Source organism: Nesoenas mayeri (genome assembly GCF_963082525.1).
Source record: "Nesoenas mayeri genome assembly, chromosome: Z".
Lineage (NCBI taxonomy): Eukaryota > Metazoa > Chordata > Aves > Columbiformes > Columbidae > Nesoenas > Nesoenas mayeri.
The window spans coordinates 15522814-15549214 of NC_137542.1; the positions used below are offsets into that span (position 1 = coordinate 15522814).

Consider the following 26401-nt stretch of genomic DNA (forward strand, 5'->3'; position numbering starts at 1 on the left):
ATTCCGTGATCTGGAAGTACTTCAGCATTCTGCTCCTAAAATTATTACTGAATACTGAGTGTAAGCCAGTAATTAAAAAGTTTGACTTCATAGTTTCACTTGAGGATAAAACCCTTCACAGTAGCCTTCAGGTATTCAGACTGTACTTCGTGCAGATCTCATACTAGGTAAGGGTGATGGGATTACTGCTCTGATTTAAGAATACTTGTTAAGTGTTCAGTGTTAAGAGTCTACGACTAAAGAAATTGTCTGAGTTCTTAAAATAGTAGTAGGATCCACCTTAATTTTTGTTGAGGTAAGTGCTTGTATTTCTTCTATTAGGCTTTATCACAACCTTAGAAGTTACAAAGCTGGTTTTTTTCCCCTTCCTGTGTACACAGCAAGGCTCTTTAAAGTTAGGTGCCCACCTCTCTGTCTAGAAGCAATTTTTTAATACACTGAATGTGGAATATGGACTGTAGAAAGCTGGAGAACATATGACTTGTTGGCAGTAGATTATGGACACGGAAGGAACAAATTGCCATCCCTGAACTTTTGGAGTTGTGCTGGGATGAAGGGTTACTGATCTCTGACAAGGGCAGAATTTGCCATGAAACGTGCAGTAGAAGCCTCAGAGCAAGAGAATTGGCCAACACAGTTTTGAAACTCAGGTTTCCATTTGGGCTGTCCTTCACAGTGCAACAGTTGAGGTGGCAGAAAAACTGGACTATTTTCAAATGACAAATCAGCTACATAATCAGCAAAGGGGAAGAGGGTTAGCAGTAGCAGTTAAATGTGTTAAATAAGAATTTTTAATTTATTTGTTGTGGAGGCCATGCTCAAGACCTACAATTTAACAAGAGCTTATTTTCTGGCAATAGTGAGGATAGCCACATAGGCCCTTTTAAACCTGAGCTTCACTAGAATAAGTGTTACCTTTCACAAATGCATCTATGACAATGTTAGTCTTCCAGCTGCAAAAAACTGATGTGAAAAAAACATAGATCAATCTGTGTTACCATCTAGCTGTTAATTATGCTTTGTATGATATCCTTAACCTGCTTACTGAAGAAACAGCTTCCATACACACAAATGTTTACTGTAAAAGCAGCATGAAGAAGCACTGTCAACAAAAAGGAGGTATCATCTTAAAGTATGAGATTAGCACTCACTAAATTCACAATGCTGGGAACTTTAATCTGTGGAAGAGCATACATATAATTTCTCAACAGTCCCCTCTTTTTGGATCCTAGTAACGCCTACTTGGCATATGATTAAGAGGCACTCCACTGAAGGTCACCAAACACTGCGATTAGTGTGGCCTGGAAGAAATCTGTCCTCACACAGATGCCCTACTCTATATGCTGCTAATAAGTGTTTCTAAGAAGCAGTGCAACTAATACCCTGTTGTATTAATGGGTGAAAAAAGTGTGGGGGGTGTTCGTTACTTTTTTCAAGCTGTCAATGTGTGACCTTGTCCCTAACCCTAATCCCTGATGACAAAAAGCTACCCTGCACTGTTTTTCATGACTTGTTTCCTTGAATCTTCCCTTGTGGTTCCTCTGCTGCTTCTTCCTCCAGTCCTGGGTTTGTAAGTACAAATCAGGTATACCGTGATAGAATCACAGAACAGCCCAGGTTGGAATGGACCTTGAAAAATCATCTGGTCCAACTGTTGACAAGAAATCCTAGATGGGATTACCTAGCATGCTGTCCAGTCCTATTTTAAAAGCTTCCACTAGAGGGGAATCTACTGTGTACCTGGGGAGGTTCCTGTGATTGATTGTTCTCGCTGTAAAAAACCCTATATTGACTTAGGCAACCCCGGAAGTCTGTAGTGCAAATCCCTGCCAAATCAGGTGACTGTCCAGTCAGGTCTGAGGTTTTTTTTTAGAGGATGGAAACTCCACAACCTTCCATGGAATCTATTCCAGTGTTTGACCATCCTCACAGTTATTTAAATGGATTTTGCTGTAGTTCAGCTGTGTGTCCATTGCCTCTTCCAGCACAAGGTGCCACTGAGAAGAGTCTAGCTTTGTCTTGTCCACCTGCCTACCACCCCGCAATCAGGTATTTGGACACATGGATTACTTCCTCCCCAACCCACCAGCTTTTTCCAGTCTGAACAATGCCAGCTCTGTCAGCCTCTGCTTGCGTGCCAGATGCTCCAAGTCCCTCACGACCTTTGTGGTCCTTCACTGGAGTCATTCCAGAATGTCCAAGTCTCCCTTGTACTAATGCGTCCTGACTTGGACATGGCACCCAGGCACGACTCACCAGCACTGACTAGAGGGGAAAGATCGCTCCCCTCCGCCTGCCTGGTAATGCTCTGCCTCATTCACCCCAGGACACCAGGGGCTTGCTTTGATGTTAAGGGCAACCTGCTGACTCCTGGTTAGATTGATGTCCAGCAGGAACCCGAGGCCTTTTCCTGTCCACTTGCACTCCAGCCCGTCTGCACCCAGCCTGTGCTGCTGCATGAGGTTATTCCTACCCAGAGGCAGGACTTTTGTGTTTCCTTTCAGACCGCATCAGATTTTCTCCGGCTTGGCAAATTAGTGACTCTTCCTTTATTCCTCCTCGGAGACAGGAGAAGTTTGTCTTTACAGAGCTAGGAAGAACTAACACCAATGAATATTCTGATGGTAGCTCCGGACACATGAGGGATCAGGGCTTCCTTAATCAAGTTCCTTCTGCTATTGCCTTCTACCATCACCCTCCCTCAAGTTTCTCAATTTTTGCACAGAAGGCAGCAGTTCCCTCCACCCTACATCTTCAAACATGCTGCTTTAAGGATTCCTCAAGTGTTCCTGCCTGTTACACCCTCCCTTCCTTCAGCGTCCCCTCACAACAGGCCACGTTAAAGGCAGCATATTAGAGAGGCAGTGTAGTATTTTCAGAGGGCAGCATTCTTTAAAAAACAGCAGGGACAAAAGCAGAGCCAAACAAGAAAGTCATTCTGATTGTAACAAGGTTATAAAAGAAAGGTCCAAAAGACAAAGTGTTCTGGAGCTCTGTACCCAAAACCAGGCCTGAAATATGAGTTTATTATGAATCTTCTCTACAAGCTACCAGTTTGTTCTATGTGTACCAGTTTCTTCAGAGAGAAATGTCTTTAGGGTCTGGTATTCTTTCTTTTTTTTTTTACTGATTAATGAACTGACTGCCAAATGTGAGGGAGTTTGAAAGATACTCAGTTGTGAAGGCCTGAAGCACTTGACAGTAACTGGCAGTCTCTACTACTTAAATTTCATCCCAGCCTCACTCCTCCCCTCACCACCCCATTTAAAAAATAACCAAGTGTGGAAACCATGTAAACCTGCATGCTATGAAGCAGGAGGTCCAGCAGTGTCTCTTGCAAGCAAGGATGCATCCCTGAAAGCATCACTCTGTGGCCCCATTACAAAGGCACTGGGAAAACAGAACTCCCAGGAAGCGTTCCATCAAGGACAGCCACCAACCTCTTCCCACTCACTGATGCACGATGCTTTTCCTGGTCAGCAGAGAGCAGCAGCTCCATCATCAGGAAGTCAGGGTCCAAGACTTCATTACGAACAGCATCTTTATAGATTCTGCCTCCCTCAGCCTGTTCTTCAATTCTTCTTACCTCTGCTAGTCCCCACGGCTTGCTTAAGGTGCCACAGAGCCAGCCTCTCATGAACCAAATCCCCACAAGTGAATCTCATCTTTTCCTCTCCCCACACTGCAACTGCAACTGCTCCTGCTCTTCCCCAACATTCAGGAGTCACTGAGGTACTATGAAACCATTTCCAAAAGATGCAGGCTCTGCTTTTCCTCAACTATAGGCTAAATTTGCATGTGAGGTTAAATTCTGTCAAGCACCTAAGTTTCAATGGCAAAAAAGCTTGAACAAGTGAAATTTTACAGAGGATGCATACATATTTTATTTTGGGAAATACATTAAAAATCATTTCTTAGTCTAAGATATCTATACAGAATTTAGAATATGCAGAGTGCCCTTTTAAACTCAAGAAACATTTGTCAAATGTACAAAAACATTACAGAGAAACACTTGTTAATCAAAGCACAGCAAATGGATGCCATTTTTTGACAGTTCAAAACAGTCTCTACACCAGTGCAAATTTTATTCCATTAAAGAAAACTTGCCAGCTCACTTAATAAATTCATAATTTATTCACACTACATCCTTTATCCTCATTACAACACAGTTTATTTTAAGCTCCTAGAGGGAGCTTAATGTGCTTCTAAAAACAGCAAACAATCCCTTTTATTTGCACCATTGATTGATGCAGACTGAAAGAACAAACAAAAACCCCATCCATTTCTCTCATTGTATGCATCATAATATACAGCACAGTAGAGTATAGAACCAGAGTCCAATTCAACCATTCAGTATCAAGACTTTAAAGTTAAAAGGGTGTTTGCTTCTTTTTTTTTAAAAAGGTCCATAATGAAAAGCTGATATACAGAAGGCACCTTAAGGTTTCTATTAGTTAAAAGAAAAAAACCCTTTCTTTAAACTGTACAGTTATGTGAATAAGATGACCTGCATACCGTTAAATGAAGTAAAGTTACTGCATTGAAATAATTGTTGAATTAATAATTTTTAAAAGAGAAAACTACTGAGTGAATTCAAGTTACTTACATTTTAACAATTCATTTTAAAAATATAATTTCTATGATCTAATTTAATATACATTTTGAAAATATCCCCTATGTTGCAGTTATTCAATGAAAGGTATATTCTTCTAGCTGCAGCAAAACAAAAAGCCATTAATTCACAGTTAGAATGGAATAAAATTACTCATTCACAAGTGCAATGTAGCTTGAGCTTAACCAATGTGAAATTCCACTAGGAACAAGACTAAGTTACTTGCAAAACAAATGGATTTAGTTTGAAATATATATACTAAATAAAATATTTTGCATTAAAATTGTACTGTTTAAAATTGAGTTATATAAAATGTGACAACAGGATATAAGTAACATACAGATGCTTCTAGCAACCTGTAAAAGCTGGTACCTATTACTGTGTCAATACTGCAGCCACATCAGCCTCCTATACCTACGGGGTTTTGAAAGTTGTTAGGCCTTCGTAGTGTGCCAGAATGTATTTATAATGTATAAAGAAAATCTTTGACACATAGAATCCTGATTGTAAACCTTTAGGACATCATTTGTTGTTTTAATTGTACAAAAATTAGCTATTTTCATATAAGCACACAAGCTATATGTAACTGTTTCAGGGCTGGGTGAAAGGTGCAAAGATGGTGTCTTCTCAGCATAACTTCCTGCAGTTCAACATCCTTAGGACAACAACTCAGGGAAGCTTCTCTGTGGTAACTGTTATTCCAACACAAACTTTCTAAGTTCTTTGGCTTACCTGATACTCATTGACAGTCTGCATCCACATAGGTAATCCTGTTCACACCCTCACTTTGTGCACACATTGCAGGTCTTGAAATTACTACTGATCTGCAACCATTTTCTTTGAGAATTCCAAAATACGCACAGAAGAGCCATCTCCTGAGCACTGGCTGTTGAGCTACATGCCAGACTAGAAAGAGTATTTGTAGGCAAGAGTTTTGCAAGTGAGCAAAATTCTACTTTTCCTGCTTACAGTGAGAGCAAAACAGAACCAAGATCAAGCTTATCCACACCCTTCCTTCCAACACTTTCTCCAGCTCATTCTTGTGTTACGGGTTCAGACAAATTCAGATTACTAAGAGTGGGGTGTCAAACAAATTAGAAGCATTTGTAGCTAACTAAGTCATTCCTATTTAGCCCAAGTTCATGCTATTACTAACATGCTAGTAAAAACTTAACATGCTTTTACTGCCCAATTTTAGAAAGACAAAAGTGCACTCACAAAAAAACTTTTGAAGACTTTTCCCTGTTGATTTTTGGCCAGATTTTCAATCATATGTGTACCGAGCCAGGCCAAATAACCTATTATATGCCGTGCCCTTTTCCTATGCATACTTAAGAGTTTTTCTGCATTCAAATTAGGGAAGCCTACACCTGAGAAAGTTTGTGTAGGAAAACCTGCAGTCTCTACCTGTTTGTAGGAGATCTAAACATCAAGGTAAGAAAAGGAAGTCGTAAAAATGCATTTGAAAGGAGAGAAAACAACTAGAAACAAATAAAACACAGTTCTTAATTCCTTTTGAATTTTTGTGATTTTTTTTTCCTCCACAAAAAAAGCATCTACTTAGATGAAAACTTAATAAACAGATCACTTTCAGAGATCTCCCTTTTCATTTGAGCTATGGATTTCATTCCAAAACAAGCTGAATTGTTAGCTATTAAAAACTAGACATAAAATTATATATATATATATACATATATATATATATAAAGAGTATGTGCTTACTTTGTCATTCTAAATTAAATAATTTCAAGAGGCAGATTCAATATTTCAAGTAGTTGCATGCAGGACTTCTACCACTTTGAAATCCAGGTACTTACAAGGGGAATAGAAGTTAATTTGTAGTGTGCAGAAACGCCAATATGCAGGAACAAATCAAACCAAGTTAAATCTTCTGCAAGAATAACCTGAAATCATGCAGCTGTCCTTTCCCCTTGGGCTTTAGGGTGTTTTATGTTCCGTGTATGTATCTGGAGAAAGTCTGACATTTAGCACTAGATGCTGGGACACAATATGCCTTGGCTTTTTCTACAATACTAATGCCTGATTAATCTGTATTTTCAGCAACAGATACAAAGGTTGTTTTGAAATGAATGTGATCTGCCTACATAATTTAGTTTATAATAATATTATTTACAATGGTTTAAAAACAATATGGATGTTACTACCTGAAACAGCACTCACTAGATAGATTTTCTTTGTAATTTAATGAGCTGGGAGAATTTAAGGATAACTAAAACTTGATTCCTTTCAAATTGCATTGCATAATCATATGGTTTGTTCATTTAATACTCTAAAAATGTTTTTTAATAGCTGTATGTTTAAGAACAGTATAGAATTATACAGGAAAATTTGCCATTTTGACTTGCAGAAGTATTAAGTTTCTTGGACAAATGCTTCAGAGAGACTTTTACTTTAAAAGGATGGAACTGTGCATGTAAATTATGAAATAGGAGAAGAAAGGAAAATACGAAGAATCAAACTCTACTCTTCCACTGTGATGTAGATCAGATATCGGCAAGCAACCATGCATAAACCCAAAGAATAAAAGATGAAAAAAAAAAAAAATAAAAGGTAGTGTGTGCTTTCGTGCTTTTCATTGTTGAGAAAGCACAATATTTTCAGGAGATAATCTGTCCAGGCAATATCCCCATATTCTCAGAATCAGCACTTTCAGACAAAATACAAGAAAACAGTCTATAATGCATTTTGTCACAAATAGTGCAAATCCTTTGTTTTAGCCCCATGAAAAAACAAAGGTTGATTTTGTTCTTTCATGTAGAGGCTGTTCCAGACAGATCTTCATCCCTCATCGTTTTCAAGAATGAAAGTCCTTAAGAAAGAGAGTAGTATGAAGTAAATACATTCATACTCATACGTGATTGTAGTTTTATCTATGCTCCTTGGTAATATGCTACAAATCTTACTCTCCTTTTCTCTAGGAATAACTCCATCAGAAAAGCCACACCATTAAATTTCAGCAAAAAGCCTGGAATAAATCTTATCCTATTCATTACATCATATAAACAAAGTATCCAGGTTCTTCCTGCCAAGACTATGACTACCATAGTCAATTAGATACGTGAGGCGAGGAAGTGTCTTATCTACTAAAAGCAACAAAAAAAGATGGATTCATCTTTTCAGATCATACACTCAAGCACATCATTTGTGCGAATATACACCTTGAAGACCACATTTATAAATACATTTTAACTGAAATATAGAATTTGGACTATCAGTGCAAAATAATTAAACCACAGGCTAGCATGAAACCATGGAAGAGGACGATAAAGAATTTAAGGAAAAGACACTTCTTTAAGCATACATACATACAGTATAAAGGATAACTTTGCAGAAAGGATCTGTTTGACAAATGTTGTATGTATCTTAACATCATTTAAGCTTCCTATCTAATTTTTAGAAAGCCATCTATTTCTGAGCTGCTTAGTGTAGAAGTCTATCATGCTTTTGGAGAAAGTGGCAGTACATTCATAGCTTCTTTAATTTGTCTGATACAGAATACAGGAAAATGGAGTGTAAGTTTCTGGTTTTCACAACTATAGATATACATTATGAAAAGTCAGCCCAAGATAATCTAGAATACTGATTGAGAGAAAGGTAAGGAGAAGGGTAGCGATTTTAAGTACTATAATCTGACAACAGCAACTGCATTGCAGCTTCCAATGTAAGGACTCAAATATTTACATTCATACATACATACTGCACACCAATACACAGATCCCTCTTTAGGTAAAGGTCATTTTAAAGAAGTAGTGAAGAATCTAGTATTCAGTGGCAGGAAAGCTATTTCATTAAATATCCAAATATTGGTGGCCCTCAAGAAAGTCACCAATTATAGGCTGTTGTTTAATTATCACCTTATTGAACAACTTGATATTTCGGGGAAAGATCTGAAGAAGGAAAAGGAGAAGTATATACAGGAAAAAAATAAAAGCAGATCAATCACTGAAACCAACTCACCTTATCAATACAGTTGTAAAACACTTTAACGAACTTTACACCATGTGTCATGAAATGAAAGACAAGAATATATGTTGTAGCACAATGAAATTGCTTTGACAAATTGCTCAGTTACCATATTTTGGAATTCAAAGTGTATATATCGCCACGCTCCTGGTTTGTTTACCTCTACATTTGTCTCACTGAAGTTTAGTGTCTGTTTTCCTCATTTTTATATTAAAGGTGCTCCGAAGCACTTCCTACAACACTCAACCCTGCTGCTTGGCGGAGCATCTATTTTCTCCATCTTTTCAAGAATATCCTTTGGTAGCCTTTCATGTGCAAGTCTGTATTCGCTGTCAAAGACCTCTGAAATAGAAAAAGCATAGCTGAGGTTATTTAAGAAACCCCATACAATGCACTCTACTGTTCCTATAAAATACTTCCAGTGAGTTTTATATAACAATAAAATAATTAACAAAAGCTGCTGATTTTTTTTTTCCAAAATGAATCCTCTCAGAGAAACCGAAAAGCATTTTCACACTGGAGCATCACAATGCATCACAGCAGATGCCCATTACTTATATCACAACATGGTTCGCCTTTTCCCAGGGTATTTCCCCTGTGACATGTCACAAGGGAGTCCCTTAGCTTGCAGTGTATCAACACAGGGTAGAGGACATCAGGAAAGCGTGGGCAATCAGGTGGCTAGATGACACAGGTCTAATACGTTGGTTGGAGAATGACAGACAAGACTGAGAACAAGTTTTCAGACATAAGAAATTAAATCTTCAAGCTAACAAACTTTGTTTAAAATAACTGATTACTGGTTTCAAACAAAGTCAAAAATAATGGCCTTATCTAAATTACGTTTTAATAAAAGCAACACCTACATGGAGAGTGACAGAACAGTACTTTTCACTAAAACACAGCGACTGAAAAGTTAATTAGAAACACATGCTTGAAAAGTTGATTATTTTTACACTCGTTTTCCTATATAGTATTCATGTATTTCATACACTGGCACTATGTATTTCACAGTATATTTTACTTACCAATATCAATGTTCTCTCTTCCAAGAGACACCAGCGACAGGAAAAGAATTTCTCTGTAAAAACTCCTAGGAAATATTTTGAAGAGCAAATCAATGAAAGCAACAACTACCCTACATTTAGAAAGTCAGTGGAATTATAGAAGAGTGTAGGATGGAAGGGACCTTCAAAGGTCACCTAGTGCAACCCCCTCCAATGAGCAGGGACATCTTCAACCAGATCAGGTTGCTCAGAGCCCCGTCCAGCCTGGCCTGGAAACGTCTCCAGGGATGGGGCATCTACCACCTCTCAGAGTGCAGCTTCTGCAGCTGTTCTGTTAAGCTTGCTTGTAAAGAAATCTACATGATTACTAGCTTCAGGTTTCCTCAGGCCTCTCATTTCTCATAAATATTTCTCCTAACACATGGAGTTATATTACCACCAAATGTCAGCAGTTACATTTTCTATTAAAAAAATCCATGTGTCAAACATGCCATAAAAACTCGAGAAAAACAAGAAATATGAAATTAAGGAACACTTCTTAATTAACTCCTGCCTGCCTGAGGGTGAAGTACAGTGAACAGGCTTATTTCAGATCACTCATCCTCTGTTTTTTGTTTCAAAACGTCACAATCTATCTCAGAGCTAGATATTACTAAAAAAAGATATTTTTTTTTCCTTGCGCAACTCACAATGATTCTTCTTAAGGCAAACTAGTTGTAGTTTCCTTTCAGTAACTACAAATCACAGAAGCAAAGATGACATAGCATGATAGACTTCAAACACACTTTTATCTGCTGTCATTTACTTCAGAGGCTGTACTTTTGAATGGAGCCATCTTTGAATTTTAGCATAGATGGCAAAATATACCACAGAAGTGTTATCTACATGTCTCCCTTTGTTTGTGTATCACGCTGTATCCACTTTTTTTAGCCAGTACTCCAGGTTGGTGGAATTTTAATAGGTATAACTAGGTAGTTTGGAGAATATTTCAGACAGCAATAGCATGCTGCACACTTGTATTTGTCAATTCGCTAAATCTGGAGCAACACCAAAGTCTGCATAGTCAATACCTACATTTTTCTTATTAATTTGCAAATGACCGTATCCATTTGATTTGGATGAACTATATATTTGTTTGGAAACCTGGGCATAAACAAATATACACTGTGTTGGGTGGACACAAATGAAACTGAATATTCCCAAGAGGTTCTTATGGAGTTATTATTATGAAGTGTATACAGTCTGATCTCATTTAATTTTGAGTGGGGACAAAGTAAGATGAGATTACCCCTTTACCTCTGTCGCTTCACATCTGGCTTAACTTTGTGTAGGAGGAGGTTGATTGGTTTCTCAACATTATTGTGTTGAATACTCAGCTTGATGTTCTCCAACAAAGTGTTTGTTGCCTGCTGATCTTCTGGCACGGTAGAAGCTCTCTTCTCAGTAGAATCTGGGAAGTGCATCAGTATTAATTATTAAAACAGTAAAGTTTGGGTTTGTTGTTTTTTTTTTTTCATTTTGATTTGTTATAATGGAAAGGCTTTGCCTTTGTCTTTACTCCACCACAAAATCAACAGGATACATCATGTATCCATGTGCAAGAGCTCCCACATGACAGAAAAATATGAGACTGAAGAGTAGCCAGCATCAGATGCTGCCTGTGATGGTTTGTTAGCTCAGGTTTATTGATATAGTTAAGTTTCAAAATCTAAGTTCACTCCAAGAAGGTTATTTTTACACAAAGGAAAAGAAACAGAAGAAAACACTGTTAAATTTCTCATCAAAGAAACTTTTTGCATCAAAGCCCTTCTAAAAGCCACCTAGAATTCATTAATAACTTTGGGCTACATATCAAAATAAAAAATGCACTGTTGTGTTAAACTGGAAAGAAAATGATCAACATACTTACCATTATGATTTGTTCCTTACATTGCCACTTCCAGAATAACACTGAACTATTATTCTTTGGAAAATAGTGGCTCATGAGGGAATATTATGTCAATTTACTGACCAAAAAATAAGGCTACAGATCAGGCAGCAAGCACACGGTGTGTAAATAGAATGTAGACCAAGGCTAGCAATCATATTCAAGCCAGCCTAAGGTTTTCATAACATTGTCCTATATGATGGTTTACAAATGTAATTTCCTGTTTTCCACATACTTCCTGCCACTGCTGTAGAGCCTTATCTACAACACTGCTACTTTTCTTCCACATGTAAAACAGGACTTTTGCTCCTTTATTGACATAAACTCGCATATTTATGCATCTTCACTCATGCCTGAATGCTTTGTGGATGTTTTTAATGTATTATGCACAAATAAATATGCTTTTCTAGAAGCTGACAGAAACATATCTTATTGTGCACTCTTGACTCTAATTTTCTGATCAGTCTGTTTTTAGGACACTTTTAAACAAACTCTTTTTTTCTTCCTTAAAACCAGAATTACCATGCTACATAGTTTTTAGCACAGTTGTTAAAAGTTAAAACACAGACTGAGGGGTTTCAGTGAACAAAGGGTTTTTTGCTGATCAGAAGTAATGAAAGCCCAGATTTCTCATAAGTAGTCTGCCTGTTTTTTCTTCCTTAGAAATGAAGTTATGGTAGACAAAGGCTTTACTGGATCTTGCTTTTTGACAGTCAAGTAGGCTGCTCAATGTACACATTAATGGATCACGTGACCTTCCATTCATTTATAGAAACACAAGATACTTAATTGTAAAACAGTCTTCTTTTTCATGCCTGCATAGAATATAACCAGATAATGAAGTGAAACATTCAAATCAGGTGAAGCCTTTTTAGCAACTCATCTAGAGCAAATCCTCCCACCCGGTTTATAAGTATATGAAATATACAGAACAGATAACATACCTTTTCACACAGATGAGTAAGATATTGTCAAAAATAATTTGTCACCAAGACTATATTAAGTACCTAAGGGATTGCAGATGCTTCACACACTAAAAAGTCTTTCCAACTTGATGTGCCACATACACTTCAGACACTAAAACCCTGTTTCTTTCCATATCCTCTGCTCCCTCTGCTTTCTATAACATTTGCTCTACTTACTGAGATTTCTCCAAGATATATACAGAGGCTCCCCTGGCTCTTGGTGGAGGTTGATATTGTCCCACAGAAGATGGATGTATACTAGCTTGCTATCTTGAGCAAGTGACGTCAAAGGAAGCTAAAAACATGAGGAAAGAGAAAAAGTTTTAAAAACATCAGTACAGTCTTCTTATCTGCTATTTTACTCATTTTGAAAACAAACAGAAAATTGTTTATTTATCTTGAATCCAACAAAGAGCAATAGTTGTCTTCTAGTGGAAACTGAATTCAATCAGAGCAAAGGCATAAGTACTGAAACATTTAATTGCCCTTTCTAGTTTAGACTGATGTATGAAGAGCATTCTGCTTTCTACAGATATCTGAAGAAAATATTTGTTATTATATATGTCAAAAAATATTTTTCATGCACCAAACACATTACTTGATTTGTACTGCTTATCATGCTATACCTTTGTGTTTTCTCACCCTGTATTTTCTCATGTCTGTGTGTTGGTCTTCCCAACAAACAGAAAAAAAAAAAGTATTTGCATACAAATATCAACCATTTATTTCCATTAAAAATATATGGCACTCAAAACAGTAGTTTCATAATTTTTTTTTTAAATTAAGAGCTTCTGGAATCACTAATACAATAAGAATTAGTGGGCAAGAAAAATTTACCACTAGCGTGTCAATCTAAACTAGTAATGACAGGATACCATGTCCAATGTTGTGGTTTTCCTTGCTAATGCACAGTATTTTCCCATCATGCTTTATATTTCATTAGTATTGGTCTTCAACCACAATTCTGGGAAAATTGTTCTTGGTTCTAGGTGGGTTTTTTTTTTAAATGGAGGGAGAGAATTTTAAAACTAAAGTGCATACAAATAGATGGAAAAATATTACTTTTGTGTGTTCATCATATGCAATTACCTATTGAATTTAGTATTTACACACAAAAATCATACAGGTTTCAGAAAAACATCTGCTCCTTAAAATAGGAAAAGCAAAATACTCAAAAGATAGCATCCAATCTACATTATTTTGTTCCATTCATACAGTAATGAAACTCAGTGGAGTTTGAATAGCAAAAACTATTAGTGGAAAAGAACAAAACATATTGACGAATAACTTAAAAGGTTTACTATAATGAAGTATGTAACCCACACTATGTGGATTACAATGTACTGCAATTTCTGAGTTCTCCACAGACACATCTTGTCTCCTTCTATGTATCAGCCATCTCTTTAATGAATCTTATTCTCTGGCTTTTTAAAATAGAGCAGCTTGACTAGAATTTGATTACTGTTTTCACTCATATTTCTTCAAGATTCCTTGCAGAAAACCAACCTATATACTTGTATTATAAAACCCAGGAATCTAGACCCAAGCTACTCAGAAATGAGTTACCAACTTTTTTTGAACCAAACTCTCAAATTTAGTTAACTCTACTATCCGCAGTTCTAATGGCCATTTACCTGCACTCCATCATTACAATGTTCAGATGTTAGAATGAGTCCAGGTAAGTTGCTAGGTAGATCCAACCGTCGGAAATACCAAACTAGGTTCCAGAAAATTATGGGGTGTTGATTGATGAATTTGGATGTATGAATTACTTGCTCTCCCTCATTTTCCAACAGTGATTCAAGCTCCTTACGCAGTACCAAAGGGCTCAAGTAGGGTACAGATACAGGTAGAGGGTTAGGTCTTTTTATTAAAGGATCCTAAAGACAAAACAACACAAACAAAATAATTTTTTGTTATTGTTACAAAATTAAAGGTTTTTCTTCCAGAAATACTCTTCAAGGATTACTTGCCCCGAAAACCCCCATTTTCTTTCGATATTTGGAAGAAGTCTCTGGAAGTACTGAACACACAATAACTTTAATACCATTAGCAGTTTTGACTGTTGAGGTGTTTCTTAACTCTAAAGAACAATCATCTAAGGTTGCTCTATGACATGAAAAAAAGAAAATGCTAATTTGTTATAACCTTTTCCTGATTGTGCAGTTTCAAGCTATCTAAACCTGTACAAAGCCAGTGGCAACAGAGATTTCAGAAGAATCTCAGTAATTACACCAGCTGTGGAACCGAATCATGAGTTCACATGTTAAAGATAGCTTCTTGCCAATAAAAAGCACAAGGAGAGTGCAGAAACACTTTGCTTCATGTGCCAGGATAATGTAATAGTCTCAGTATTCCCTCTTATTTTACCTACCCATCCACTGAACAGGTAAACCTAGAAGAATATAGATGAGTGTAAGTAAATGCGTGGAAAAGGAACAAACTTTCACTCTTGCAACAGTGTGTTGTTTGCATTATTTTGTTTGGTGTGTTGCAGAAGTTGAGTTATTTTTAAAACAAAATTCCAGTACTAGAAAGACAAAGATTAGCTTCATTCTGCTAGAGAGAACATTTCAAATCAAGCAACATTGTTTCTACACTGTACTGAAAATGCAATTTTAGATATACTGAACCAAGACTTTTTTTCTTTTTTTTTTTTTTGTCATAAGAACATGATAATATGCTTGGCCATTCCCATTTCTCCAAAGGGACAAGAATGATAGCAGTAGAACGTTATTCATTGTCAGTTCATTGCATTCAATATTTTGCTGTCAACAGAATGTGCAGCTTCTCGACTTACCACAACTTCTTGCAAACTGTTTGGAAGACTAACTGTTGAAATGCCATGAGAAGGTCTCTGGGAAAGATCAATGTTTTGCAGTGGACCTCCAACACTGTGGCTCCGCGTCAAGGACACTCCCCTTTTTAGTGGATTATTGACAGATGTCTTCATGGTTCTAGGATCTTTAATCTGTTCTTCTGCCACATCACTGTTTGGATTTTAGAGAGAATATGCTAATATGAAACTACTCAGCATTCCTATGGCAACAGGAAGGAAGCAGAGAAAGGCTGCCAATTAAGTATCCCAAATCAAGTTTCTCTATGAACAAGGAATCATATTCACCCAGTTAGCTCCAAAGTTTAGGGAAAGAAAAAACCAACAAAATGCCCTTCAGGACAGTATAACGATCCTTCAAGAAAAGCAGCTGGGTATAACCTAAGACACAAATCTGAAAGCACTGCAGTTCTGTGTAGGTACCATTACGCTGGTACAGCTTCACCTTGCTTAGAAAAACAGCAATCCACATCCACGGTTCTGTCAACACACAAAGACTATCTTGTTCTGACTATGCTCGTTTTTACTTTCTCTTCCCTTTATATTTACTTTCTCTAAATGTCATAAGCAGAGAAAAAAATATTACAGAAAACTATTTATAAGTTGCATGCACAAATAACTGAAAAAAAATAAAATTGTAAGCATCAACTTCATCCAACAAGTTAATTTAAGCAAACTCCTATTACAAGCTTGTCAAATTTAATTAATACAATCAAGGCACCTGCAGATCTGGGAATATTAATTTTGTGCATGTTATAAATGAAACAATAGATAAAATCAATTCAACTACAATACATAATAAAGAAGAAAAAACATCAAGTGAAACAGAAAATATCTGCTTCCAAATAATCTGTAAAGAGAGGGAAGAGATTCATTTAGAGGTGACCCTCACTCCTAAATTTGTCTTTAGTTAAAAATATATGACACCAGAGGTAAGAGATTAAGATAAGCATTAACACCATTAATTTTCAGAGTTTAAAATATTTAACTTCCAATAGTCTGATACGGGTATTAACTTGTTAGCTCAGGAGCATTGATGCTCAGGAATTCCAAACTGAATGATGATTAGAAAACAAACAAACAAACAAAACAACCAGCAACAAACACACTAGCCTTTACAACAAAATGCCATTAAATCCCAGCAAAAAGGTCAAAATTCGTAGCAGCACTATTTCAGTTCTTCCCTCTTCCAGCATGACACCTTTTCCTTAATGCTTCTTTGCTCCAACTGTTTCAAAAGTCATATTCTCTTTCTGAGTTTCAGTTTTATATCAGTATTACTTATCACAGAAGACAAGCTCAGTATGAGTGTTGAGGGCTCCCAGAGGTTTCTCTTAAAAAAGTGTGTTCCAGAAAATTGACTTATTTTTCCTCATAATACAGTGCCCTTCTTGTTTAATTCTAAACATGAGGAAAAGTAATGCTTAAATTTCTGTGTATCTTTAAAAGGTGAGTGTGTTCTAACACTACTGAGTAGAAGCTTTACCTATACTCAATAGTGGATGGTCCTGAAAATTTATTTCGACAGTTGTAACTCCAAAACCCAATCATTTAGTGGAACCAGCTTACTTCAAATTGATACAAGCACACTTAAAACACGCAAAAAGAATGAGGGGAAACAGACCACCATCAGGCCACAATTCTAACTGTCCACCATATTTGGTACATAAGCCAACTTTGACTTTAGAAACACAGGAGAAATATTGGAAGTGTTGATATATTTTTGACAGAACAAACAACCCTCATTTACCTACCTCTGCTCAGCTGCAGAGCCCGTTTCTTCAGCTATGGTATGGCTGGACTGTGGGTGATCTGAAAAACTGATCAAGTCACCAACAGCTGGACTGGCTGACAGTTTCTGCTCCAACGGATCCGTTGTTAATGGAAGGGTACCACTCTGTAAACTGTCTCCTGAGGTACTTTGCTTCAGGAAAAAGCTAGGTTATAACATGAATGGGAGGGGAGAGAAATAAAAAGGTTAAGATGTAAGCATAAAGTAATTTTTAAAGTTATTATTTTGTACATCTACTTTCAAAAAGTAGCAAAAATAAGGAAGCACAACATTAAAATTCTTGACAACTGGACACAAACACCATCCTGCTTCCTCCTCTGCAACTCATATGGGCAGAGTAAATAAACACATATATAGATTTGATCTGCAAGACACAAATCATTACAAGCGACCTTAGTTTGCTGTGGTTCCTAATCAGTAACAACACATCAATAGCTGACACACCACTGAAAATGGGTGATATTGTAATGTGACATTACAGACTAGAAGACCCCACACTATTACAGGCATGAGATAACAGAAATGTGTCTTGCTTTGCTAGGTTTTTTAAGTACACATTCCACAGATGTCCAGTTTTAGTTTTAGAGAACACTCATGGAAGCTGTTTCATAGCAATAACCACTACAGTGAAAATCCATTTTAAATTACCTTAAAATAAGTTCCAGCCTTCACAATGCAATTAAAAGAGGTAAAAATGTAAGCCGAGAAGCTTAAACTGGAGAACTACTGGAGAAATAGTAAGCTGGAGCATCTGTAACTCAAAGCTGTTAGTAAATTTAATTTGGGAGAAATTCTATGCTGACAGATGTATATAATGTTTCTTATGCTTCTAAAAAGTTCATGATTCATTAGCTTTCTTCTAAAAGCTAAACAAAATGAAAACACTTATATCTTCTGTATAGTTACATTTACAAAAATAAATGAAAAGAAGCAGTGGTAAAAAGGCAATAAGTTCTTTGCTTTTTGGCTGTTTTACGATGAAACTCAATAGTTTACATGACTTATAATTTCTTTCAGTACAATCATGAGTGTCAAACAGGCACTGACATTCTTATGAACACCTAGACAAAAATACTGGGAGATATAACTAAGATCCTTTTGTGAAAAAATATAACCATGTACAAGTGCCAAGGCAGAAAGAGAGCATCTATAAAACCCACTAACCTTGCAGAACCACGTAGGTCTTTAAATTCAACATTAAGTAAAGGTAAGAAGGTACTTTTACAGAAAGGACAAGTAGTGTTCAAGTTTGAATCATCTGCTGTCCACCCAGCCATAATTTCTTCATCATAAACCAAAGCACCACAAGCTCTACATTCAGAGCAGCTTGACATCAACACCTAGAACAGCAAAGAATGTATATTATCAGTCTTGCCTTCACGTTCTTTTATAATGGGCTTTATAGGCTTAATATCCACAGGAGTTTAACAAGTATCAGAATGCCAGCTGGGAGCCATGATTTCATCACTACTTACTCACCATACTCAGTTATCTCGTCCACACAACTTTTACCTATGAAATGCAAATACTAAGAATTCATTTTGGTTAGGTATTTTGAGACCTGGAAAAAGCATTACCCTGAAATGTTACTAATTTAGCATTTACAATTGCTTATTCCTGTGAAACCTTCAGCTTACATAAATTGTTTGGAATTGTATAAGTAAATGCATGTTTACTTCTCCAAAAAAGAAAAAAAAGCAAACCCAAACAACAACAACAAATCTAAATTACTAAAAACCCTACAAATGACAAAAAAACAATCAAAAAACCCTCAATAACCAAACACAAAAGAAACTTTCATAGTGGTGTGGTGGGTTGACCCTGGCTGGCTGATCACTGAGGTCACTTACCAATTACTGTCACAGGCAAAACAGACTTGACTTGAGGAAATTAATGTGATTTATTGCCAATCAGAAGTCAGAGTAGGGTAATGAGAAATAAAAACCAAACCTTAAAACACTTTTGCCCCGCTCCTCCCTTCTTCCTGGGCTCAGCTTTGCTCCTGAATTCTCCAGCTCCTTTCCCTGAGATGCACAGGGGGATGGGGAATGGGGCTTGGGCTCAGTTCATCACGGGTTGTCTCTGCTGCTCCTTCCTCTTCACCTTCCTCCCTGATCCTGCACGGGGTCCCTCCCACAGGAGACAGTCCTCTACAAACTTCTCCAACCTAAGTTCTTCCCACGGGCTGATGTTCTTCACAAACTGCTCCAGTGTGGGTCCCTTCCACAGGGTGCAGTCCTTCAGGAACAGACTGCTCCAGTGTGGGTCCCCCATGGGGTCACAACTCCTGCCAGCAAACCTGCTCCAGCGTGGGCTCCTCTCTCTACAAGGCCACAAGTCCTGCCAGGAGCCCACTCCAGTGCATATGTGGGTCACAGACTCCTTCAGGCATCCACCTGCTTTCACATGGGGTCCTTCACAGGCTACAGGTGGGTCTCTGCTCCACCATGCACCTCCATGGGCTGCAGGAGAATTTCCACCACCTGGGGCTCCTCCTGCCCTACTTCTTCACTGATCTTGGTGTCTGCAGAGTTGTTTCTCTCACAGATTCTCACTCCTCTTCCAGCTGCTGTTATGCAGCAGTTTTTACCCCTTCTTAAATACATTATCCCAGAGGCTCTACCACCATCCCTGAATGGCTCAGCCTTGATCAGTGGCAGGTTCGTCTTGGAGCTGGGTGGCATCAGCTCTGTCAGACACAGGCGAAGCTTCTGGCAAGTTCTCACAAAAGGCAGCCCCTTAGCCTCCCTGCTGCCAAAACCTTGCCACACATGCCCAATGCAAGTGGAAAAAACAGGAAGCTTTTTTTTACCTAGCAAAAGTCTCATCACTAAACTAGATTGATAACTGGAGAAAAGATTGTAAAATATAACCCCGTACTAGCTGAAGAATGGTCTATAATCCTTATTTTTTAGGCCTCTTCTTACTTTACTGTTTCACTCTCAGAGGAAATAAACCCAAAAAACCACCAATCACAGCATATATTTTAGATCGACACAGCATATAACGTATTTTAGATATTAGCCCAACAGCAACATCTTTTCTTTTATTATGCTATGTCTCTTATACAAGGCACTGCAAAAGTTTGTCAAGTCTAAATGTCCAGAAGATCAAACATAAAAGAAAATGACACAAGACCTAGCAAAATAACATGACACCTTAAAGAAAAGCAACCAAAGGAAATGCAGTGACCATTTCCTATGTACCTGAAATCTGAAAGCAGCTACAAATGATAACTGAAACAGAGAGACATATTAAATCACTGTTGTGCTGGGTTTGGCTCGGATGAAGTGTTAATTTTCTTCACAGCAGACTTAATGGTGCTGTATTCTAGAGGGGGGACCATCTCTGTGCTGATAACACACCGAAGTCTTACCTATTGCTGAACAATGTCTTACACACCATCATCTTCTTTTCTCTCAGATTCTGCCCCAGTGAGGAGGCTGGCGGTGCACAAAGAGGTTGGGAGGGGACACAGCCAGGACAGCTGACCCCAACTGACCAAAAATACACTATGTAACATCATGCTCAGTGATAAATGGGGTGTGTGGGGGGGAGTTTTTCCAAGGTAGCTCTGTTGCTTGGGGTGTCATGGTGCTGACTTTTGCCTTTGCATCACTCGTTTCGTGTTGTCCCCCTTCCTTTCTTTCTCCCTCAATTCACTTATTAAACTGTCTTTGTCTTTGCCTTCAAGCTTTTTTTCTTGCTTCTGCTCTTCCAATTCTCTGTCTCATCCTGATGAGGGGGAAGTACCCAAGTGCCTGGGCGAGGGCTTAGCTGCTGGCTGAAGTCAACCCACCACAATTATTTAGTATCAACACATAATTTTCATAAAGGAAAAAAACAAACAAAAAGATTGAAAGGGAAAAGAAAAAAAACCAAACTGTTTCCTCTCTAATTTCTGTCTCACTTCAAGTTATGATCCCTCCCTCAACTGTGTCTTCTGTCTATATATGACAGATACATAAAACTATTTATAATAACACATTTCCCTTTTTTAAAGCTACTGTCACACCCTGGGCTAAAGGTAATAGGCATCTTTGCAGTAGAAACATGGAAAAAAATTGTTTTGAAAAATCAACCACAATCCAACAAAACAGGTATTTAATGGAGTAATATTGAATAATTATATCTTTTGTCTGTAAGTTTATTAATCTTACCTCCATTGCATAGTTCTGGAAAATGCTGGATAAACTAGTATTATGTGAAGAGCTGTGCTCTGACTTCTCAGAATCCAGAACTTTCATGCTTCTTGGGAATGAAATTTCACCTGTAAAGAAAGAGTTGCTTGGGTCTTGTATTCAAGGAAAGAGTAGTTCACCCATTCACAAATAAAATAATTTCTGCTCAACCAAGACATAAAATTGTCCCAGATGATCTCAAACGACATGTTAAGCTCTGGAACTACACTGATATTATAATTAAAAAATAGAGAAATATCACTTCTATGATTAACATTTCAACGTTATTTTTGTCTAACACAATACATCACAAAATGGTAAAAGAAAAAAAAGCATCAGTGAATAACATCTGAAAATATAAAGAAAGAATAAGGAATGACAGAGAGCAGTAAGATTGCTCAATATACATACTCTAAAAAGTTGTTCAGGATTTCTTGAATGATACACGTATATGTAAAAAGCAAAAACAAGGGCAGTACCAGGCAAGACACATGGTACCAGACATGCTTTTACTACGCTTAAGTTTTCCATGCCTAACATCACAGTAAAACAAATAATCTTTCTTTGGCAAGGCTGGGTTTTAGGGTCAAAAGCTTTGCCCAGGAGAAGGGGAAAAGGAGTTTGAATATATTTACCAGATGGAAATGACATAATCAGTTTTAGGAAGTAGAGCTACCAGCATTCCTTCTTCTGACAAGCCTAGTCAAACTTTCCCATTCAAAAAAATCACTACTAGAGTCCCCCCATCATAAAGGCTCCTCTGCTGCTTCAGCTAAAGTTTATGCTTGTGAGAAAATTCTATATATCCAGTTGGTGGCTGCCACTCTTCATAGATACTTCTTATAACCCTTCTGACTAACTGGAACTAGAAGGTATCTCAGCGAGATTTTGCTAGACAGGGTGAGTTTATGTCCAGCCCGGAAGATAGTTCTTCCTATCTTGATGCAGACAGCTTTATGATATTTGCATCATTAAAGTACTGCAAAGAGAGCTAAACCAAACCACAAGCTGGTTCAGCAACACACCTTTTTCCCAACATAATAATCAAATCTAATCAAATCAAATCTGTACTGAAAACGATTAGATTCACTTCATCCAGTTTTAGAACTGTGGGGAAAACAACATTAAAAATAGGACAATTTAGTAATAGGCATATGTTTCCCAATTATTTACCTTCACAACTTCAAATCAAGTATGCATCCAATACCTCCTGTTCCACAGTAAAGCAAATGCATTTTTTGTGTGCATTGCTTTGTTTTTATTATGGGATAGGGGCTGTGGGGTTGGTTTTGTTTCTTTGTGTAGGTTTGGTATTGTTTGTTGGTTTTTGGTTTTGTTTTATTGTTTTGTTAAGTTTTGTTGTTTGTTTGTTTTTTCATCAAAAGATCTGCCGCAGTTATGCAACTATTTGCAGTTCTCGAACACTTCTCTGCTTTTCTGTATTAATATCTCAAGAACTTTCAGCATATTATGACTTTACATGAATAAGCAGGGGTTCCTGACTAAAACTAGCTAGGAATCTTCCTATTACATGCAGAGAGGAGGTATTTTTGCAGTTAAGTCCCTGTGTTTCATATAAACTTTTTTATATTTAACAAAGAGAGAAGCATTAGCTCTTTGCTACTGCAAAAGAACAGAATGGAAGCACAAATTTGGTTGTACTTAAAGACTTGAAGTAATTTAACATTACCATAGCTTCCACTGTTATGAATGATTTCAGATACAATAATTTTCCCTGTTTGTTACATTATAAACAAATGGGCGGGGTGGGGAGGGTGGAGAAAAATCTCACCTGCATTGTAATGCTGTCTTCCTGCATCTCCACTGCTACTGCTACTGCCAAGACTAGTAGTGCTTTGTGCAAGCTCATTTGTAATTAGCCCTGGGACTCCAGTTCTCGGTGGCAGATTATCTCCTAAAATATTATCTTCAAAACCAGTAGGGAAGTTAAAGTCTGGTCGACTGTGTTCTTCCTTTAATGCAAGAAGAAGAAAATTAGCACTTTTGAGTACTTCCAGATCCACTAGGGGACTTCCAACTTTATTGTATAAATAAATAATTAAAGTAGCAGATTAAGATGAAATCCTGATGTAAAAAAAAAAAAATTATTAGATGTAAGATGAATGTACACAACCCCAAAAAGAACAAGCATTGGACAAACCAGAAGGATACTGGAAAGACAAAAGGCTTTAGCAGTGAAAATACTTAGCTGAGTATCAAACAAAGTGACAGGGATGTAAAATTCTTCATTACAAGAGAAACAGGAAAAATTATGCAGAAACAGTGATTTGGTACACAATATGCAAAATGATGGAAAAATGGTCTGAATTAAAGTCTTATATTTTCACAATTGAGGACAGGAATGCAACATACTAGCTGAAATGATGCAGAAATAACATAGTCACTAAGACACAGGGTGTGACAAAGTAAAATCATTAGGATACTAAATGAGGAAGTTGCAGAATTAAAAAAGAGGAAAGAATGAAAAGATCCTTGAAGGAAAATAAAGTCAGTCATGTTAAGGGGATTATGATACAGTATTGAACAAAATCCTACAGAATAGCTCAGTATAATAGAAAGGCACACAGGAAAATCTAGGTCACAGGTGAAAAAAAAAACTCAGGAAAGAAAGCTAATCAGTGAGTTTTCACTATCACAGGCATATTCTGGTTAAAAAAAACCCAAACTTTTTTTGTATTTAATAGATAGGACCCCATTACTAACATCACTTAAATTGGTTTCATGTAGATATAAAGCTAGACACCTATCTTCCCCTTTCCCGCCTTTTATGGAGGTTTGGGAAATGAGGGAGAACTTGAAAAAGTCATCAAGAAGCTATCTTAAAAGCCTGAAGAGGGAAGAGAGAAGATACTCAAAGCCAAACATCAGCTCCGGGGGTTAACTGGATCAAGTAGAGGCCTTTCTAAGAGAGAAAACTATGTCCAGAGGCACAATAACAACATGTATATGGAAAGGAGGAAGTTGTATCCCTCTCACGTTGTTCTTTCATTTGTGTCATTATACTCCGAAATGTTTTTCTCTGAAAAATACTCTGTTAATCAAGTGTGCACACAAGAACCATAACATTTAGTTTTCAGACTCCTGATGAGTGAATTTACTAGGTACTTTCAACTTTAATTCTCACCAACCTCATTTCTTAGGTTTGTGATTTGTTTTCACAGCCTTTTCTTATTTTTTTAAGATAAGACAAGCAGTATGATATCACTTAAGACAACATAATTTTTTCTTACTAGGTTTTCTTGGTGCAGCTTCTTTAAATTTAAATATTAATAAAAAGATAAATAAATGGGAGGAGGAATGCTTAGAACAAAAAGTCAGCGTTTACTGCATCAAGACCACTTAATTTGCTTCTGTCTGAAAAGTGTATGGTATAAAACTCCACCATACATAAAATACAATTTTTATTAGCTAATAAAAGTTAATAAAAAACATTATCTTGTGAAGCAATCTTCTAGACACAGAAGTTACCCCTTTTTACCTCCCCAAATTTTTCATATTGAAAAGCACTTGCCTCTTCATCCGAGTAACTATATGCTGAAGTTACAACTCCCCACATCTTACTGGCCACATTGGCAGCCTGTTTCATGCTGGATTTCAGAACATCCATTTTTGGTCCAGACAGTATATTGTCTAATTTCAGATTGGATAAAGTTGTTACGACAGATCCTAACGAGCCATGTGGAGAAGAACGACCCAGTCCTGTCAAAGATGAAGACCGCTCCTTTTGAACTCGTGGATGAATTTGCTGCTTTGGTCGTCCAGTGAATGTTTTGGATCTGGACACAGAAGGACTTCTCCGATTTTCATAAGACTCAGGAGACGGCAGGACAGGATCCAAAGGCAGGCTTGACCTCCTTTCTTGGGAGTGACCAAGTGTACCAGAGGCTTCCACTTCCCTGTCTGGCTTGTGCAGTTCCATGCTGGGAAACTTACTACCCAATGGGCTCTTCAGATTCATATAGCTCTCTATTTCATCCGCCAAATTACGTGCTACAACTGGTGACACCAACTTTTCCTCAAATTCTGGATGCCTTGGTTGTGTGCTGTCAGTAGCCAGCAAAGATAAAGGGTCCAAGCCTACTTCAACATCTTCCCTTTCAATAGGCTTAACCACTCCATAAAAGCTATTCCTCTTAGTAGTTTCATGTCTGGATTCTAGTTTCTGGGTTTTGGACTCAGCTGACTGCTCAAGGTTCATGTCTTCCACTGTGTTCATGTTTTCATCTCTCCCATTCTCAAGATGCTCCTGTCCTTCCCCAGGTTCTTCTAGCACTGGTGAAGACTTATGCTCCAGTTCCCAATCACTCTCAGTCACACAACTCCAAGTGCCACTTATGCCAGAAACCTGATGGTCAACAATACTTTCAGAGCTGTTGGATTTATTCATATGACATGGTGAGGTTCTGGCCCCAGATAAAGCTGCTGTTAGGATCTTGGCATCTGCTCCCATCATTATTGCTATTTCTTTAGAATGCAAGTCCAAGCTGCCTTTTTTCAGCAGCATTCCAGCTCTGCTTTCACTGCTGAAACTGCAGCTTCTCTCTGAAAACATTTTCTGCCTCTTCTGCCCTTTTTCACTTGTTTTCTTAGGAGAAACATCACCAAAGACTACATCTTCAACTGAATCCTGAGTTACAAACAGTGGGCTAGAACCAGTTTCTAAAAGAGAAAAGGCATTAATATGGGATCCATAGCCACCAAAAATGTTTCTTTCCTAAAATCATATGAAATCTCATCATCTCCTTAATGGTGATAAGATAGGGAGCACTACAATCTCAAGTTATCCGTTAAGAAGTTACACTAGTATTAACTTTACAGGCTGCAAAGGCATCCTGCAGATAAAAAGTAATCTACTCTTTGACTCCTTGAAGTCAAAGCTTTTCATGGCTTCTTCCTCCTTTCCCTGTGCCAACACCCAGCAGAGAGGAGGTACTACATCCATGAACTAAAGAAAAGTACAATCACAAGGGAGGATTGCTCTATTTATTTTTTTTTTTCCAGAGCTATATTCACAGATCTATATATTAAACTCCATAGTTCATTCCGGTTTTGAAAAAACCCTACTGTATGTCTGAA

At 37.5% G+C, this 26401-nt stretch overlaps 1 protein-coding gene across 3 annotated transcripts in view; it reads right to left on the reverse strand.

The window, feature by feature from the left end:
• Positions 1-8618: 8618 nt before the first annotated feature.
• Positions 8619-26401, reverse strand: part of DENND4C (DENN domain containing 4C) — a gene marked incomplete at its 5' end in the record, with an annotated part of 47521 nt that continues 29738 nt past the window's right edge. For 2 of the 3 annotated variants that reach the window (XM_080362469.1, XM_080362468.1), the window contains 11 exons: positions 8619-8938; positions 9625-9689; positions 10900-11053; positions 12673-12790; positions 14130-14375; positions 15296-15485; positions 17086-17268; positions 18288-18463; positions 21284-21393; positions 23097-23273; positions 24833-25984. In XM_080362469.1, the coding sequence (XP_080218595.1) occupies positions 8802-8938; positions 9625-9689; positions 10900-11053; positions 12673-12790; positions 14130-14375; positions 15296-15485; positions 17086-17268; positions 18288-18463; positions 21284-21393; positions 23097-23273; positions 24833-25984 (2708 nt within the window). In that variant the 3' untranslated portion in view covers positions 8619-8801. Of the gene's footprint in view, positions 8939-9624; positions 9690-10899; positions 11054-12672; positions 12791-14129; positions 14376-15295; positions 15486-17085; positions 17269-18287; positions 18464-21283; positions 21394-23096; positions 23278-24832; positions 25985-26401 lie in introns of all 3 variants that reach the window. The other variant, XM_080362467.1, reaches the window with a different exon arrangement.